This window comes from Cherax quadricarinatus, chromosome 86, assembly GCF_038502225.1.
Source record: "Cherax quadricarinatus isolate ZL_2023a chromosome 86, ASM3850222v1, whole genome shotgun sequence".
Classification (NCBI taxonomy): domain Eukaryota; kingdom Metazoa; phylum Arthropoda; class Malacostraca; order Decapoda; family Parastacidae; genus Cherax; species Cherax quadricarinatus.
The window spans coordinates 4,192,099-4,210,482 of record NC_091377.1 but is presented as its reverse complement, the minus strand read 5'-3'; the positions used below and the strand labels follow the sequence as shown (position 1 = coordinate 4,210,482).

At 38.2% G+C, this 18,384-nt stretch overlaps 1 protein-coding gene across 2 annotated transcripts; it reads left to right on the top strand.

Annotated features, from left to right (window-relative positions):
• Positions 1-799: 799 nt before the first annotated feature.
• LOC128702977 (palmitoyltransferase ZDHHC22) lies at positions 800-18,357 on the top strand. 2 transcript variants are annotated; one of them, XM_070103584.1, is made up of 7 exons: positions 800-1,047; positions 4,685-4,902; positions 6,086-6,204; positions 12,946-13,155; positions 13,322-13,445; positions 13,576-13,707; positions 15,598-18,357. In XM_070103584.1, exons 2-7 carry the CDS (start codon positions 4,747-4,749, stop codon positions 15,733-15,735), a joined length of 879 nt encoding a protein of 292 aa, XP_069959685.1. In that variant the 5' UTR covers positions 800-1,047; positions 4,685-4,746; the 3' UTR covers positions 15,736-18,357. The 2 variants fall into 2 exon arrangements, with proteins under 2 accessions (XP_069959685.1, XP_069959684.1); XM_070103583.1 differs by lacking the exon at positions 800-1,047 and adding an exon at positions 1,092-1,251.
• Positions 18,358-18,384: the final 27 nt, after the last annotated feature.

The following is an 18,384-nucleotide window of genomic DNA, read 5'->3' as shown; positions in this document are numbered from 1 at the left end:
ATCTATTCAGTTCTCAGTATAATGTGTCATAATATTTTTCATCGTTTGGTGGGGGCCCCTTCTGGTGGGAGGCCCGGGCCGTGGGACCCCTCCCCTAAATCCGGCCTAGGGGGCATTGACCCCCAGAACAGCCCCCAGGTATATCACCAGGTGTGCAGGACGGGCAGTCAGGACACACGTGGCTGTCACACTATAGTGAACGTAAGATATTGATGATCCTTCAAAGGAGGTTCCTTGATGTTTGGTGAGGGGCTCTTGATCTAGGGGAAATGGATCTGTGCTCCAATTCCCTGAATTAAGCCTGAATGCCTTTTATCTCCCCCCACGGGCGCTGTATAATCCGTACGAGTTTTGCGCCCCATGATGATAATACGTTCCTTGATGTTTAGTGAGGGGCTCTTGATCGGAAGAATGCCGGTTTAACAATTCCTTGAGCTTAAATACCCTTGTCACAGACCGGGCCGCGGGGGCGTTGGCCCCTGGAGCTCTCTCCAGGTAATCATTCTACCCCCTCCTTCATGTGCTGTATGGTCCCTCTCTACGGGTTTACCGCTCCTTTCTGTAAATGTAACAGTGATAATGAGACTTTAATTACCCCTTGATGCTGGTGAGGGGGGCTCTTGATCTGAAGAATTATACCAATGTACCAATTCCTAGGGGTAAATGCCCTCCATTCCCCCCCCAGGCGCTGCATGACCCCCTACGGGTTCAGCGCTCTCCCTATGAATGTAATAGCAATAATAAGTAGACACTGATGAAGGAGGAGGAGAGAATAAGATGAATCAATACATCAGTAGACCAACATGCGCACCAGCCAGGTACCTTCATGCCGTTGAGGGGCTCTTCATCCATGGAACTGGACCTATCCTCCCCTTCCTTGGATCGCACCTGATCGCCCAGAAGATGCACGATCCCCTACGGGTTTAACTCTCACCTAATGAGTGTAATAATGATAACTGGCGCAGGTGAGAAGAGGACACAAGTACGGAGGAGCAACTAAGACACTGCCAACACCCTGCCCACTGCCCTGCCCTGACGTACCCACGGGTACGTGGTTCATAACACGCTAAATGCCTTTATCAGGGATGGGGTTGTAGTTTTTTCTGATAGTGAGAACATGGCATGGTATCCATACTTGCAGTGTGGCTGTCAAGTAGCATTGTGAGTGTTACACTACAGGTTTAATGAAGCAGGTTGGTCTTCAGTTAGGTCAGTGTCCTGCACTCACCACGGATTTAAGGCAGCGAGAACGTGAGTTCTAGCTATATAGAATTCCTGAAGCTTCTTTGATTACGTTGAAATGTAGGAAATAGCTCTTAAATGAGCATGACATTCCGGGGTATAGTGACCATTGTGGGAAGTCACTTTGACTTTTTTTTTTTTAAGTTTTAGGGTTATCGTAGTTAATTTACTCATATGATACTATGTATGATCATTTGTGTAACTGTATTTATGTATTCCTGTACCTAAATAATCTTACTAAAGCGGCTGTCAAACACTCGCAAATTTGGTATTAATTTTCTATTATTATTGGATAATGTGGATATCAATTCATTTTTCACAAGTTACTAATTATTTTCAGTCACTAGTTTATTCTCAGGTCAGAACATCCTCAACTTTACATATTATTCACAGTATGTCCATAACATGGAGAACACACGTGGGAATATTTATTTATCAACATATTCTCCATTTAATAATAATAATAATAATAATAATAATAATAATAATAATAATGTATTAGTATTACAGAGACACGCCCATCCATGGCTATAATATCTTCATAAGATTTGTTCGATTTTTTTTAACCTGGGAAATAAATGATTTTTCCTTTTTTTTTGGATTATCCTAGGTAATCTACACACCTGCTGCTATGTGTGATAATTTATGTACCTGTACGTATTTGTGTATACCTGAATTAACTTACTTATCTACCCAGGATAACCCAAGAAAGTTGGCGCTTCATCGAGGACTTTTTTTTTTTTATTTCCATTCTTACTAGGGAATGTGAACACAGTGGAGATGAGTCTCTCTGACTTTTTTTTGGGTTATCTTGGGTTCTCTACATATATGCAGCTATGTATGATAATCTATGTAACTGTATTTGTGTATACCTGAATAAACTTACCTACAGTAGGTCAGGCTTCAAACACCTTTTATTGCCCAGTGGAAATAAGTCACCTTGTGTCACTTTTTTGGGGGCTTTTCCTGGGTAATTTACACATACGCTACTATGCAAAAGCCACATGGGGATGGAAATATTTAGCTTAAGATCTTTCACACACTGTGTGCATCATCAGGAGCTCTGCAATGTTGCAAGACTAGCAATGTTGCTTAGCTTCTGATGACGTGTAGAGAGCATGAAAATTCTTGAGCTAGAGATTTCCATCCCCATGTGGTATGTTCTGTATTGTTAAGTTTGCGATTGTATTACTTATATTTCTATGTATGATGATTTGTGTATCTGTATTTATGTGTACCTGTACCTAAATAAACTTATTAAAGTCTGTCCTAGCATGAGCCAGTTCAGGAAGAGAGCTAAAAGGTACCTAATGAGTGAATCTACATAAAGGTACCTATTGAATGAAACTCCAGAAAGGGAGGAGACTGATTTCTTGTACATTACAGCTAACATTCATGTACCTATTATTGTAAGCTGATCTTCAAATCGCTTGTGCTCTCTAGGCTAGAATATTGCTGTACACTAACGGCCCCCTTCAAGGCTGGCAACATTGCAGACTTGGAGAGCGTACAAAGAGCTTTCATGGCACACATAAGTGCGATAAGGCACCTAAACTACTGGGAACCGTTGAAGGTCCTTGATCTGTATTCCCTCGAATGCAGGCGAGAGAGATACATGATAATACAGTGGACCCCCGGTTAACGATATTTTTTCAATCCAGAAGTATGTTCAGGTGCCAGTACTGACCGAATTTGTTCCCATAAGGAATATTGTGAAGTAGATTAGTCCATTTCAGACCCCCAAACATACATGTACAAACGCACTTACATAAATACACTTACATAATTGGTCGCATTCGGAGGTGATCATTATGCGGGGGTCCACTGTATACGCTTGGAAGGTCCTGGAGGGATTGGTACCAAACCTGCACACGAAAATCACTCCATATGAAAGCAAAAGACACGGCAGGAGATGCAACTTTCTCCCGATGAAAAGCAGGGGCGCCACGAGTACACTGAGAGACAACACAATAAGTGTCCGGGGCCCAAGACTGTTCAATTGCCTCCCAGCATACATAAAGGGGATTATCAGTAGACCCCTGGCTGTCTTCAAGAAGGCACTGGACGGGCACCTAAAGTCAGTACCTGACCAACCGGGCTGTGGTTCGTATGTCAGTTGCGTGCGGCCAGCAGTAACAGCCTGGTTGATCAGACCCTGATCCACCATGAGGCCTGGTCTCAGACTGCGCCACGGGGGCGTTGACCCCTGAAACCCTCTCCAGGTAAACCCTCTTTAATGTTAATGTAAATACCTCAGTTTACTTTATTCCTATTGTATCTCCTTTTATTGTAACTGATTTTCACGCTCTTAAGGTTTTAATTATAAGATATTACTAGGACCTTAATGGAAATAAGTCACTGACTTTTTTGGATTATCCGAGATAATTTACACATATGGTGCCCTGTAGCTCGATTGCTAGTGCACTCGGCTCACACACTGAGGTCCGGAGTTCGAATCTCCATTACAGTTGGATAACATTAGGACGTGTTTCCATAAGACACCTGCTGTCCATGTTCACCCATCAGTATGAAATGGGTACCTGGGTGTTAGTTGACTGGTGTAGGTCGCATCGTGGAACAAAACTGACCTAATTTGCCTGAAATGCTCTGCATAACAAGTGGCTTTCTCTATAGTAGTATGTCATTGATGTTGTCTAGGCCTGTATACCTTGTACATGTACTTCTTTCTTTCAACAAACCGGGCGTATCCCACCAAAGCAGGGTGGCCCGAAAAGAAAAACTAAAGTTTCTCTTTTTAACTTTAGTGATGTATACAGCAGCAAGGGTTACTAGCCCCTTGCTCCCAGCATTTTAGTCGCCTCTTACGACACGCATGGCTTACGGAGGAAGAATTCTGTTCCATTTCCCCAAGGAGATAAGATATAAACAAGAACAAGAACTAGTAAGAAAATAGAAGAAAACCCAGACTGGTGTGTATATATATGCTTGTATGTACATGTGTAGTGTGACCTAAGTGTAAGTAGAAGTAACAAGACGTACCTGAAATCTTGCATGTTTACGAGACAGAAACAAAGACACCACCAATCCTACCATTGTGTAAAGCAGTTACAGGCTTTTGTTTTACACTCACTTGGCAGGATGGTGGTACCTCCCTGGGCAGTTGCTGTCTACCAATCTACTACTTACCTGTAGAAATAAAGATGTTATTATTTTATTATGTTACTATGTATGGTAATTTGTGTAACTGCATTTATGTGTACTTGTACCGCAGTGTACGTACTTACCTAGGATAACCCCCAAAAAAGTCAAACAAATGGACTTATTACCAGTGGGGTCCTTGGTAATTTGTACTATGCATGATAATTGTATCTGTGTGTACCTGTACCTAAATAAACTTACTTAAGCCCACAGATTTGTAGGGATAGCTGTATCTCTTAATGCTATTACAGTTTTCTTCTAATATAGATTACTGTATTTTCAGGTACTTCAGCAGTTTATAAGTCAATTGGTATAGTGTATGCCCAGGAGAGGTCAGCCAGCTGGATGGTGTCGCCAGTATGTCTGTGTCGCCGCGCCTGGACTTCATTTGTAAATGCCGACAAAATACAAATTGTGAGACGTGTAGTGGAGTTTCTCACAAGTTTAGCACCACTAACAACACTGGTCATCATTCTGTTACTCAGTTATTATTCATATCAGGTACCGTTATAACCTTGGATCATTGTAGATAAAAATATTTATTTAGTAAGTGATATTTTCAGATCACTGTATCATATATTTCATCTTTTTGTCTTTCACTGATACTGTATTAACTGAACAGTCAGAATGGAGATCTATTACAGCATTGCCAGGTAGATCACATGTTCAGAACTCAGCTGTAGATAATATTACTTAATATATAATCTCTATCCACATATTATTTTGTCTTTGAAAAGGGGTCTTAGAACCAGAAGTAAAATATACAGCCTCTCCTCACTTAACGATAGATCTCTGTTCGATAAATCTCTGTTCCTAAGACCTTGTCAGTAAACAAATTCGTCGGTAAGTGAGGAGCATACTATAATGGTAGTGGGTTTAAGTCAAGCTGGCACTGGACAAGCACCTAAAGTCAGTTCCGGATCAGCCGGGCTGTGGCTCGTATGTTGGTTTGCGTGCAGCCAGCAGCAACAGCCTGGTTGATCAGGCTCTGATCCACCAGGAGGCCTGGTCTCAGACCGGGCCGCGGGGGCGTTGACCCCCGGAACTCTCTCCAGGTAAACTCCAGCCATCTTTGATATTGTTTTAATGTTACCTTTGCACCATTTATAGCATTTCTGGTATATTTTTAAATATTTATACAGTTGTATACTGTAGGTATATTGTAATAAGCAGAATGGAGGAAATCAGCTCTAACATATATTATTTAGGTATGAATACTGGTGAAAGAGCCCGTCGTAAGTCTGAGTCATCGGTAAACAAATACATCGCAAAGTGAGGAGAGGCTGTACAAGAAGAATATCTCATTTTTAGTTTTTGTTTTTAAAGTAGGTTCTAGACAGATATAATACATAACATTTTTCATATACATATGTACTACTTATGCTGTATTTATATTCAAGTAGTATCTCACAAAGAAACTAGTAACAATAAACAAACAATTTATTTCTTTTCTGCAGTATAGAGATAGTGTAGTTTACATAAAATAGAATATTGTTAGGCATGAAAGAAAACCACTAGCATGCAGTGCATTTTGAGCAGTTAAAAACATAATTTCATTCTAGTTTTATATTTTCATAAGTCTTCCATTATCCATCACTGTTACTTACCCATATATAATGCTACTAATTATGTTACATAGCAAAATTGTTATTAAATTAATCATTATACAATCTCTCTTCCACAGCTCCTGGAAGCTAGCGGTGTGAACACTATCATTGTGTACTTCTTCAGCATTGAAATTTTTGGAAATTGGCTGCTATTTTTCTGCACCAAGAGCTACATTGACAAATCCTCTGGGAATAGGTAGTGGTTTCTTTTTTTAATACCTGTGAGTGTTTTTGTTTTTTTGTTGCTCTTGTTACAGGTTGTGTTAGCTTTTCTGTATTTGAAAGTTTCTGAGGCAACTCCTATTTAAGTTCTATTTCCTTTTCCTTTTTGCTTTTTGCATATAATACCTTATTGTCTGTGTGTGACTGCACTGTGTGTGTATATGTACTCACATATATGTGGTTGCAAGGGTTGATTCACAGCTCTTGACTCTGAGTTACAGCTCCTCTGTTACTTGGAGGATATATACATGTCGTACTGAATAGGTAAAACTAGCGATTTTGGCTTAAATAGCAATGCTCTTCTTGCTGAATAAGGCAAGTGAAAATTTGAGTATGCAATAATTTCACAAAAATCATTCTGAACTTAACAAAAAATAAATATTTCATTGTATTTGTTTATTATTAAATTATTGTAAGCTTATCTAAAATATGTTTAGTTGAATTAGGCTAAATTAAATTGTGCCTGTTATAATAAGGTTAGGTAAGTTTTCTAAGGTTCTTTAGGTACAATATTATTAATATTTACATTACCATAAATGAAGAAAATACATCTTTAAAGGTATAAGAGAAAATTTTAGAAAAGACTTAATTTTCAATGGGTTCTTGCTAATTGACTAGTTTTTACCTATTCAGTAAGACATATGTATATATATATCTTACCATCTTACGTGCGGCCAGCAGTAACAGCCTCGTTGATCAGGCCCTCATCCACCAGGAGGCCTCGTGATGGACCGTGCCACGGGGGCGTTGATCCCCGGAATACCCTCCAGGTAGACTACACTAGCAGGGTTACCAATACAGATACTTTATGGTAGATAAGTTGTTAATTGCAATTACAGTGGTCCCTCGTTTTTCGTAATTAATCCGTTCCTGGAGGAGCTACTATAAACGAAATTTACGATTTGCGAATCAATTTTCCCCATAAGAAATAATGTAAATACAATTAATCTGTTCCTGACACCCAGAAGTATTAAAACAAAAAAATTTTTTACATGAAATATACATATAGTACATAAACAATACAATGGGAAATGATGAATGAAACATTAACAGCATAACACTTACCTTTATTGGATTGTTTACAGTTTGGAAAGGGAATCCCCTTCCAGCAACACCTCAGGTACCAATTACTTCTCTGGGGTTGCTTCTCTTCTCTGTTTCTTAATGCCACTAGGACCACCTTGAGAGTCACTCTAGTCCTGTCTCGCAAAGTAACTGTGGAGAGAGCTCTGTTTCTGGCGTCTCTTTAACACTTCCCTAAAATGGCCCAAGACTTTGTCACTGTACATATTTCTCACCTTCTTTAACACAGGCTTGGCACTAGGAGCTTTCTTTGGAGCCATGGTAGCTTATTTAGTAATTGCAAGCACTAAAATGAGTGGAATATTATGGAATATTTCGTAGGAGCACTTGAGGGGACCTTCACTCAATGGTAAACAATGCCAGACTGGCTGGGTAGGAATGCCGCCCCGGCTCACACCGTGCGTACACGTCCCGGACGAACTACTATTCGCGAGTCAACCTATGAAAAGCGAGTCCATGTTTATACGAAAATACCCCTATGATTGGCGAAATTTACGATTGCCGAGAACTACGAAAAGCGAGGGACCACTGTATGTTTTTTCCTTGTTATTACATTACAGTACTTCATTAGTACTCCATCTGTATAATAAATCCTCAAACAGTTGGTAAAAAAAAAAATTGATATCAAGTTGTCTGATGCTACGAGCGAAAGTTATCTTGCTATTATTTTGAAACTTTATGTTCAGTACCTAATTAAGGGTCATATGGAGCACTACTGAAATGCCCCGGCATGATAGTAGCTTTCTTTCTACTTAGCAAACCAAAATTGTAATTACATATTGTAACCTTTACAAAGAAATAAACCTTTACTTTACTGTTTTTTTTTTTTTTTAGTCTTAGGTCAGAACCACTTGGTGAATTAAATTTGATATCTTCTTAAGGTTCCTCTAACTATTCCAAGATAGACAGTTATACAAATAAAAAATATAGTAAATAAAGAAAGGTTGCCTTGGTCCTTATTTTATGTTTGATAATAAATGCCACATTTGGTGCACATATGGAGACCTGATGCAGATATCAACAGACTGTTTACAGAGGTACCTGCTACCCCTGTGTAAATATTTACTAGCCTGCTTCTTTATGCTACATCTGAAGAAAGAATGATTAAGTATAATACGTACAATCACGTACAAACACAACTGGTAGTGTCATGAGAAAGGATATTTTTATTAACTTATATGGGCACTTGGGTTAGAGATGTGATTTTTCAATTATTCCTCCAGGAAGTGTTGGAGTTATACACCTATCTTCTCTGGTCATCCCAGCGCACATAGTGTAAGTGATAGATTTGTATGGCAGAATGTATGGCATTACCAACATCTTTGCAAGCACAGTACCAGAACTATATAGTAATATCTGGTATGTTATATAAATGTGTGTTTACTCTACTTCTAAAATTGCACATGTGCACTGCCAGTCTGCTTTTTAATGTATAACAACTCTACATTATATTATTTGGAGCACAAAAGTGTAACTGTGAGGTATGACAAATGTATCCACAAAAAAATAGGGGCAGGTCTACCTTGTATACCTTGTATACCTTGTATACCTTGTACACCTTGTACATGTACTTCTAGTAAATAAAGATATTATTATTATTATTATTATTATTATCATGCAAGGATCACATGTCTACAAACAGAGCGGCCCTGCCTTACCTGACCAGCTGGGTACATATCATAGCATTTTAAATTCTTATACTGTAGCACTACAAAGCCACATATTAATAGGCAAGTCTTTTTTTCCTCCTGTGTTTGATTGCCTATTTTTATGGTAGCTGCCTATTTTAATAGTGATTTTTTATTTTTATGGTGATTCCCTATTTTTAGTATCACAAGGTAGAGTCTTGTCTTCAGAGTTTTTATCATTATTTTTATTTTTTTTCCAGTGATTGTAGCACTTATAACCTCTTGTATCCTATACCAGTATTCCATTATTCTATTTATGGAGGAAAGTTTTCTGGTCTCCTTTACAGAAATTTATTTTTTGCAGTTTACAGTTACTACTTCTTGTCAATGGTGATAAGGCAGCTTCATCTTTTGTCCCCTATTTTTCAGAGATTTTGTAAGTAGTTATATACCAGGTTTCCTCTTAGCCAATGAGGGCATTTTTGCTGTTTTCAATTTTGTTTCATAATTTTTCAGTAGCTTTGGGGTCATTTTGTGGCATATCTTTGAACTTTTTCTGTATCACATAAATGTTTATTGAGGTGCAATGCCACATTACTGGTGCATATCCCAGTATTTGTGCAAATTCAGGTATGCTTGTCAATAAAAAAGGTTGATAGTTTTTAAGAGTTTTCTGTCATCTTTGTAAATATTAGCACAATGTTGGCCATTTTATTATTTGTCTGCCAATTTGCTGTCTAATCAAGTTGCAAAAATAATTCAAAATTAATAGTTTATCTGCACATTTTTTCCTAACCCATAGTGGTATCTTTAATCCCTTTTTTTATTTTTCTCTTTTGCCACTATGCAGTAGTACCTTCTTTATTTCTTCTTTTGCTGTTTCATTGGGCATTTGGAGGTTCAAATCTTCATCATCTAACATTTTTAAAATGCATTGGAGCTTTCTATATAGCATATCTTAAATTTCCTCCAATTCTGCAAATTTTTCTTCACCATCGATTTTTCATATCTTGTCTATCAATTTAAGTTTAATTTTTTATAAATTTGAATAGAAAATATATGGTCCCTTCCAGTCAAGTCGAGGGGGCTAGACTCCCCACACTAAATATTGGGACACTTGTACCTTCATGTGCCAGTTGTGAAAGGCTGTGGTTATCAAGAGTATCGGTGTGTTACGTCAAATAAGTTACCAGCTTGTCAACTGTTTTTTCAGTAGTGTCAAACAAAAACTACAGATGAGCAAAACGAACACTGGAAGAAATTTTGGGCCTGGAGATCTCGTCAGGTTTTTGGTTTGAAAGGGTGTATGTGTTGAGAGGCCCCCCAGAGACCAAGGGGACCGTGGCCCATGGCCCATTCCCTTTAGACAGCCACCTGGCTCATTCAGGGAAACCGGTTAGCTGGACTTGGGTCCTGGAGGTGGGAAATACAACTGTAGTATCGGCACGCCTCTGGCAAGACAATAATGGAGTGAATGATGATAAAAGCGTTTCTTCTTTTTTGGGTCACCCTGCCTCAGTGGGAAACCACCGATGTGTTAAAAAAAAAAAATGACTGTTTCAGGGTCACAGCTCCAGAAGAAGCCTTTCTGTGTTTTAAATTAAATCTGTTGCTGCAAATTAATCTAGCTTTATTGATAAGATTCACACACCAAGCACTAATTCTGTTTCTCACAAGGAGCATGGAAATTAATTATTAAACACTATCCTACCAGAAGCTTTTTGTGAATGGCACCTTATGTTTTGATGTTTGTTTCCTGGGGTAAAAGTAATAATTACATGGACAAAGAAAAAATCATTTGTTCAAGTCATAGACATGCCTCGGTGTTTAAATAAAAGTTGTGTGTGAAACAAGTTTATGCAGCTTACCACCACTTAGCATGCTGTCAGTCAGACTGTATGTTTCTTTGTTACTTTGACATTTGTCATATTGTCATTTCGAGGGTGCCATACAGGCACTACATTCTCTAGTACAGTATAATATACTATAATATCCAACCCATCTTGGGATGAACCCTACTTCTGGAGTTATACATAACTTAGTCATCCTAATGTGCTCCATCCTCTGTAAATGTCCAGACCACCTCAACAGCCCAACACATTTTTTTTTATTTTGTCACTGCAAATACTTTGCATACTCACACCATACATTGCTCTCAAACACGACATCTGTACTTCCTCCAGCCTCCCCTTATTTTAACATTTAAAGTGCATATAAGAAGAGTGGTGTCACTATGGTACATTCCTTTTTATTTTTTCCTCCATAGATAAATCAATTCCACTCCATTAAACCCACCTTTTTTCTTTCATCTGTTTTATGGTTCACTTCATCTTTCATAGACCCATTTGTTGACATTTCCACTCTCGGATATCTACATACATTCACTTACTACATGCTCTCTCATTTTTGATCTGATATCCATTGACTGCTTCCCATTGAAATTCTCCCACTCCTTTTAACTTTGTTGAGCTTAATCCTAAGACATCCGTCTTCCTTTATTTCATACCATTAACATTCAAACAACTCAACTTTAAAATTTCCTTCTTTGTTGTTTTAGTAATTCATACAGAAGATGAGGTTATTAGCCACTGGCTTCTGGCATTTTAGTTAGTTTCTGTGACATACATTGCATACAGTGGAAGGGGTGTAACACTTCCTCATGGAATTGAAAGGGAACTCGGGTGAGACAAATGCTATTAAGAAATTCAGAAGTGTGTATGTGTATATGTAAAAAATAAGATAAGAATTGTTTGGATTTTTAATCTGGGGGAGGGTTAGCCACCCAAGAAAACCCAAGAAATTCAATGTGTCATCGAGAACTGTCTATCTTATTTCCATTGTGGTCCTTCAGTCTTGTCCCCAAGGATGTGACCCACACCAGTCAATTAACACCCAGGTACCCACTTACTGGGATCTTCAATCAACTTGGCGTCCACCAGGACGTTGACATGTCCGTAGGGGAGCTCTCCATCGGGCTGCTAACAGAGTCACTGGCTTCTTGGACCTCTTGGGGAGGGTTGATGGTGCTCGTGCAAGCAGCAGATCCCGGGGCAACTTGCTGCTGTTTGCAATGGCTGTCTACCGAGGAGAGACAGGCACCTAGCAACATCTGTTGTTGGGGCAATGGATGAATTCCCTGCTATGTTTGTTAACTGCTCATTACTCTGTAATTTGTCTATGATTGTAATCATGTGATAACGTGTTTATCATTCATTACCTTTGAAACTTGTCATGATTTTGACCAGCTCTACCTGGAGCTCATTACCTTTGTAAATTCTCATGATTAATGTGTTTATGATTCATTACCTTTGCAATTATTCATGAGTGTGACCAGCTCTACCTGGAGCTCATTACCTTTGTAACTTGTCATGATTATGACCAGATCTAGTTCATTACCTTTGTAACTTGCTCAGCTATCAAAACTTTGGAGTCCAGTCCCTGGACCAATTATGTACCTCTGTAATCTTTTGACTACCGCCCACAGGATGGGTATGGGGTGCATAATAAACATATTAAACTAACTAACTGCTAGGTGAACAGGGACAGCAGGTGTAAGGAAACATGCCCAATGTTTCCACCCAGCCAGTGATTGAATCACAAACACTAGACACAGGACCATACACACATCTACATATAAATTCACATGCATGTAATGTATACTGAATGTTAGTTGCAAATATTGGAAATATAGCATGTTAGAATAAAGGGAGTTTTTCAAAGGAAAGATAAATTCCTAAAGGCATTGCTTGATGATCCAAATTATAGGTTTGTGGGCCACAGGTAGCAATAACGTGGCTAACAAGGCAGCCACCAAGAAAGTTTGGCCTCATATCAGGCTATGAGACCAGGAAGAACTATCAAAACCAATTTTATTTTGTACTTTTAAGCTGGCACAGCCATTACCTATGTTTTGTGAAGCAAATTGTATGCCAGCTTACACTTTTGTAACCTAAAGCCAATTTCTTAAGGAATATTAGACTTCTCATTGAATCTTTTTTTCACAGTGAACTGGCTCCTGGTTTGTCTCATGATGACTGCAAGCAGCTCCGTTACTGTCCAACATGTAAGATCTACAAACCTGAACGCAGCCACCATTGTTCCCTTTGCGACCGTTGTATTCATCAGAGAGATCATCACTGCTTCTTTCTTGGTACATGTGTTGGAGGATACAATCTGTGCTACTTTATCCTCTTCTGCTTTTATGCTTGTGTAGGGTAAGTGCCATAAGCTGCTATTAAATACTTATAAAGTGCTAGGAGATGCTGTACTTGATGCCTTCAGCATTTGTGAGTTTTCTACTTGTGAGTTTTTCTAGTCTGCTAGTTTTTCTTAATGTTTTTTTACATACTGTACTGTGCTTAACTGTACTCTTCTTTTCAGGTGTATTTTTGCAGCAAGATTGCTCCATGGTTATTACTCAGGGACGTACTTGAGAGCCTTCTGGTCATCAGAATTTCTGTATTATTTTTACCCTGTCACTCTTGTCATGTGGCTATTAGGGAAGGTGAGACACATTTTTTATAGTATTTTTTCTTGAGTTTTTAAATATATATTTTTATCAGTTTGACCTTTTTTATAATCTAGGATTTATTGAGCAGTTTCTCATTAGTTTTTAAATTATGGTTTATTAACAGGCACAGTTGGCTGAGGTGGGGTGGGTGACTTTGCTGTATGTATCTACAGCTTCAGTTGTATTCACTGGTTTTTGTGTAGTGCAACAACTGGTGTATGTCCTCAGAGGCCAGACTGCTTATGAATATAACAAAGTAAGTGGATTTGGGAAGGCCCAGTATGTACTGTATTTTCCGGCATATAAGGCATGCTTTTTTTTCCCCACAAAGAGTCTTGAAAAATCAGCCTCTTCTATATTCCACTTGCCTTACATTTTGAATTCATAATCATACAAAAATAGAAGATTTACTCTATTTCTCAGATAATAAAATATAAACAGTAATGATTGGTCATGGTTTACAACGTCCCAGTAATTGAATCAAACCAGGGGATGTAGGGAGGCCTTACTTGTCCACAGGAAAATCGGCAAACATCGAATATTTCTGATAAATAACAGAAAAAGGCACAATACCGTGACTGGAATGATACACAGATAACCTGCACATAGAAGAGAGGAGCTTACGACGACGTTTCGGTCCAACTTGGACCATTTACAAAGTCACACTTATGAGAAGTAGAGCAGGAAGGGTGTATATAGGCAGGAAGTGGTAGTGGTAGTAGTACTGTACTACTACTACCAATACTACTACTATCACTACCACTTCCTGCCTATATATACCCTTCCCGCTCTACTTCTTGTTGTGTGACTTTGTAAATGGTCCAAGTCAGACCGAAACGTCGTCGTAAGCTCCTCTCTTCTATGTGCGGGTTATTTGTGTATTTCTGCTACTTGGAGCCCAATTTCAAGCTACTTCTGATCCTGACACCAACTAAAATCATCTCTATTTCAGTAGTATGTCTTTAGTTCCACCCAGTGATGCCAAGAAACAGCCAGTAAAACCATAAAACTATCCTAGAAAACACCTCAAAGTCACTATTTTTAAACCATGGTCAGAGTTTTGTTTTTCCCATCATTCACAGCATGGGCAGGATTTTTTTATACTATGTATGCACTGCACAGACCCAGTCTCTCATATCTAGACCAAAATTTACCGCTCGCAGCTTATTTGAGTGAGCTGAGCTCATGATGTAGAACTAGATGATGGACCCTGGCCTCAATGACGTAGTTCTACGTGACAGCCTCTGAAAGGGTTAAAATGTCTTTGAATTATCACATTTCAGCTTATGCTATAGTCTAACAATACCAAAGATATTACCCTAAAAACATACATAGCCAGATAAAAAGTACATTGTGTACTAACAGCTACCGTAGTTGTAGTTTAATCTTTTGAATACAAAATATTAGTCTTTATGTACTATACTCGTCGCCGTTGCCCAGTGGTGAGAGTAACGACTCTCATTGCTGAGGTCCAGGTAATAAAACCGGGCATTAATAACAAAATTTAGCACTTGTCGCCATTGCCCACCGGTGAGAGTAGCGACTCTCATTGCTGAGGTCCAGGTAATAAACCCTGGGCATTAACATAAAAAAATTTAAAGAGAGACATATTGGCCAGGTTGTGGCAGCCACCACCAAAATTCTTTAAATTAGTAGGTTGGTAGACAGCAACTGCCCAGGGAGGTATTACCGTCCTGCCAAGTGAGTGTAAAACGAAAGCCTGTAATTGTTTTACACGATGGTAGGATTGCTGGTGTCCTTTTTTCTGTCTCATAAACATGCAAGATTTCAGGTACGTCTTGCTACTTCTACTTACACTTAGGTCACACTACACATACATGTACAAGCATGTAGTATATACACACCCCTCTGGGTTTTCTTCTATTTTCTTTCTAGTTCTTGTTCTTGTTTATTTTATGTGGAAGTGGAACAGAATTCTTCCTCCGTAAGCCATGCGTGTTGTAAGAGGCGACTAAAATGCCAGGAGCAAGGGGCTAGTAACTCCTTCTCCCGTATAAATTATTAAATTTAAAAAGATAAACTTTCGTTTTTCTTTTCGGGCCACCCTGCCTTGGTGGGATACGGCCGGTTTGTTGAAAAAAAAAAAATGTATATTAAGTTGTAATGCTTATGCTCTGTATTTTAGGGTCTGCTCATGGTACATCGATCAGCATTTCACAACTTTCTTCATGTGTTTGGCCGCTATTGGATTCTTCACATTCTCATTCCCTTTCCGCGACGACGCAACATCACAGATCCCCGAAGCTTCCTCAAAATTGTTTGAGGGCATGCAATAGTATGAGCAGTATGCTAATATCTCCCAGTTCAGTGTTGACATTTGACTCTTGTAGAAGCACATTCCTAAATATTCAGAAGACCATCATGTTGAAGTTTCTGAAGCTAAATAGTCATCCCTCTAATATTCCAGAGTGATGTAGTGTACATGTATTAGAAAGTCTAAGGAGAATATTTATTGAAATTGTGTCTTATGCAGGTAAGATTAATTACAAATTATTTAATAATTTCTTTTTATTTGGTTAAAATTAATCCTCTCAAAACACACTTGCTAGCATTTTCTGGCATTGGTACCATGAGAGAGAGAGTATCTTCCCTCCATAATGATCTTCCACATATTCTTGGCAGCTGGAAATATATGAAAATTAATGTACTGTATTTACTTTTAATATCATGTATCATCTGTTGTATGTTTGTCAGTCATGAATATGAATGACCCAAATTGTTCTTAAAATATTAAGTTAATCATTAATAATTACTGAAAAAGGTGTAAACATTAAAAAATATTGGTGAGCTATTATCAAAAAGGAAGATTTATGTATACTTCTATGCATGTAAGAATGCATTATATCAATATCATACATATCGTAATATTAGTCAAGAACTTTGAAGCCTGGTCTAAAGTATTATTTTAGTATCATCGTATTGGCACATTTGAAGATTACCTTAGAGATATTTTGGGAATACTGTGAAAACAGTATCATCTCAGTGATATCCATTTTGCCTTTCCCATATGGCTTAAGATGGTGTTGTCCATTTAGCATTCCTTACAAATAAATTATATTTTAAAAAATATATCATTTTTATCATATCTGCACTGTGAATGGATTGCTAATGACTAGTGTTTATGCTTTCAGTTTCCCAGGTATTGCTTTGAGAAGCAGCAAGATATATACTCAACACTAACATGTTTCTTACATGGAAAGATCTACAATACAAATTAAATCAACAGAATTTCTTGCATATTGGCACTTTTTTTTTCTTGTCTTGACTTGGTTGGAACTCCCTGTGTCTCTGAAATTCGGTGACTGTAATTGCCCATTACATATACTATTCTGTAATTTGGTCAAGGTCACCATCAAACACAAGTCTTAAAATTTAAACATTAAATTTTCTTATCCTAGTCAATCTTTTTTGTTTTTTCTTTGAGAATACATATTACACTGACAATAACACAGTATATTGCTGCTGGAATTTGAAAGGGTAACATTTATGAAGGGATTTAGGGAACTCTGGTAGCCAGACATGAATTCTGGAGGTGGGAAATACAGTGCCTACACTTCAGTGGTGGAGTGAGAATGTTGCAGTTCTGAAGGCCATCTCAACTGTGATATTAACATGCTTCTGTCAAGGCAGTGATTTAGTGAATGACAGATAATATATTTCCTCTTTTTTGGTCACCTCACCTCAGTGGGGAGACTGCCAGTGTTTAAAAAAATAGTTGCCAAAGTTCCGTATTTTTCAGTTAGATTCTCAGATTTTGTAAACTTTCTGCATTGCTCAATTTAAACATGATCACCTGACCAGGTTTTAGAGGAAGCAACAAGTACTGCAATAGTCTTTTATGATAGCTACTGGCATTTTGGTTACCCACCACCACCACCATTTACATGCTGCACCTTGCTGCTTGCCAGTACATATTTAGATGAATTTATTCATTTAGTCGAAGAACATGATTTAACTCTGAATCAAACATATTCTGCTGATAAGATGATTATTTTGAAAGGCATCGTATGAGAAATCCTTGATTGGGTTGGAGAGGCATACACAAATATCCTGCACAAAGGAGAAAGAAACTTTATGATGATGTTTCTATCTGACTTGGACCATTAACTAGTCAGTGGTCATAAAGTTTGTTTCTCCTATTTGTGGGTTGTTTGTGTATTGCTCCAGTCAAAGTATGGTGCCTTTGTGTTTTTTTTTTTGGAGAGGTGTTGTAGGATATTCTCTCATTTATAGTAATGAGAAATCCATGGATGGGCTAAAAGTATCCAAAGAAAGTTTAACAGATTTGATCTATGCAGTGCAGTTGTTACACAAATGCAAACTACTTTTAAATAGAAAATATGCTAATCCACGAATGCTAAGGGGTGTAAGAATGATACCAGTTCTAACAAGGAAAACAAGAAGACATTATTGATAACGACAAGGGACCATTGTAGAAAACCAGGGCTCTCTAATGATGGCAAACTTTTGCTGATACTTGACTACTCCTTTGCTCACCTACCTGCTGAAAAGTTGGTGCTACAGAGTGTTGTTGAACGTACATATCACTTAAATATATAGCCCTGATCCCTTGGATCAAGAATGCTTCTGGTCGTCATATGTCCAAATTACTGGTGAAGGATTGTATAATTTTTATCCGCCATTGGGTTTAGTGCAGGCAGAACCCTGCTATGGGTATTTTATGTTGATGGCATTGAACCATCAATCTTCGAATTCATTCTGACGAGGACATTCGAGCACTCCAGGAAGATTTGAATAGACTGATGCAGTGGTCGGAGAAGTGGCAGATGCAGTTTAATATAGACAAATGCAAAGTTCTAAATGTTGGACAGGACAATAACCATGCCACATATAAACTAAATAATGTAGATCTTAATATTACGGATTGCGAAAAAGATTTAGGAGTTCTGGT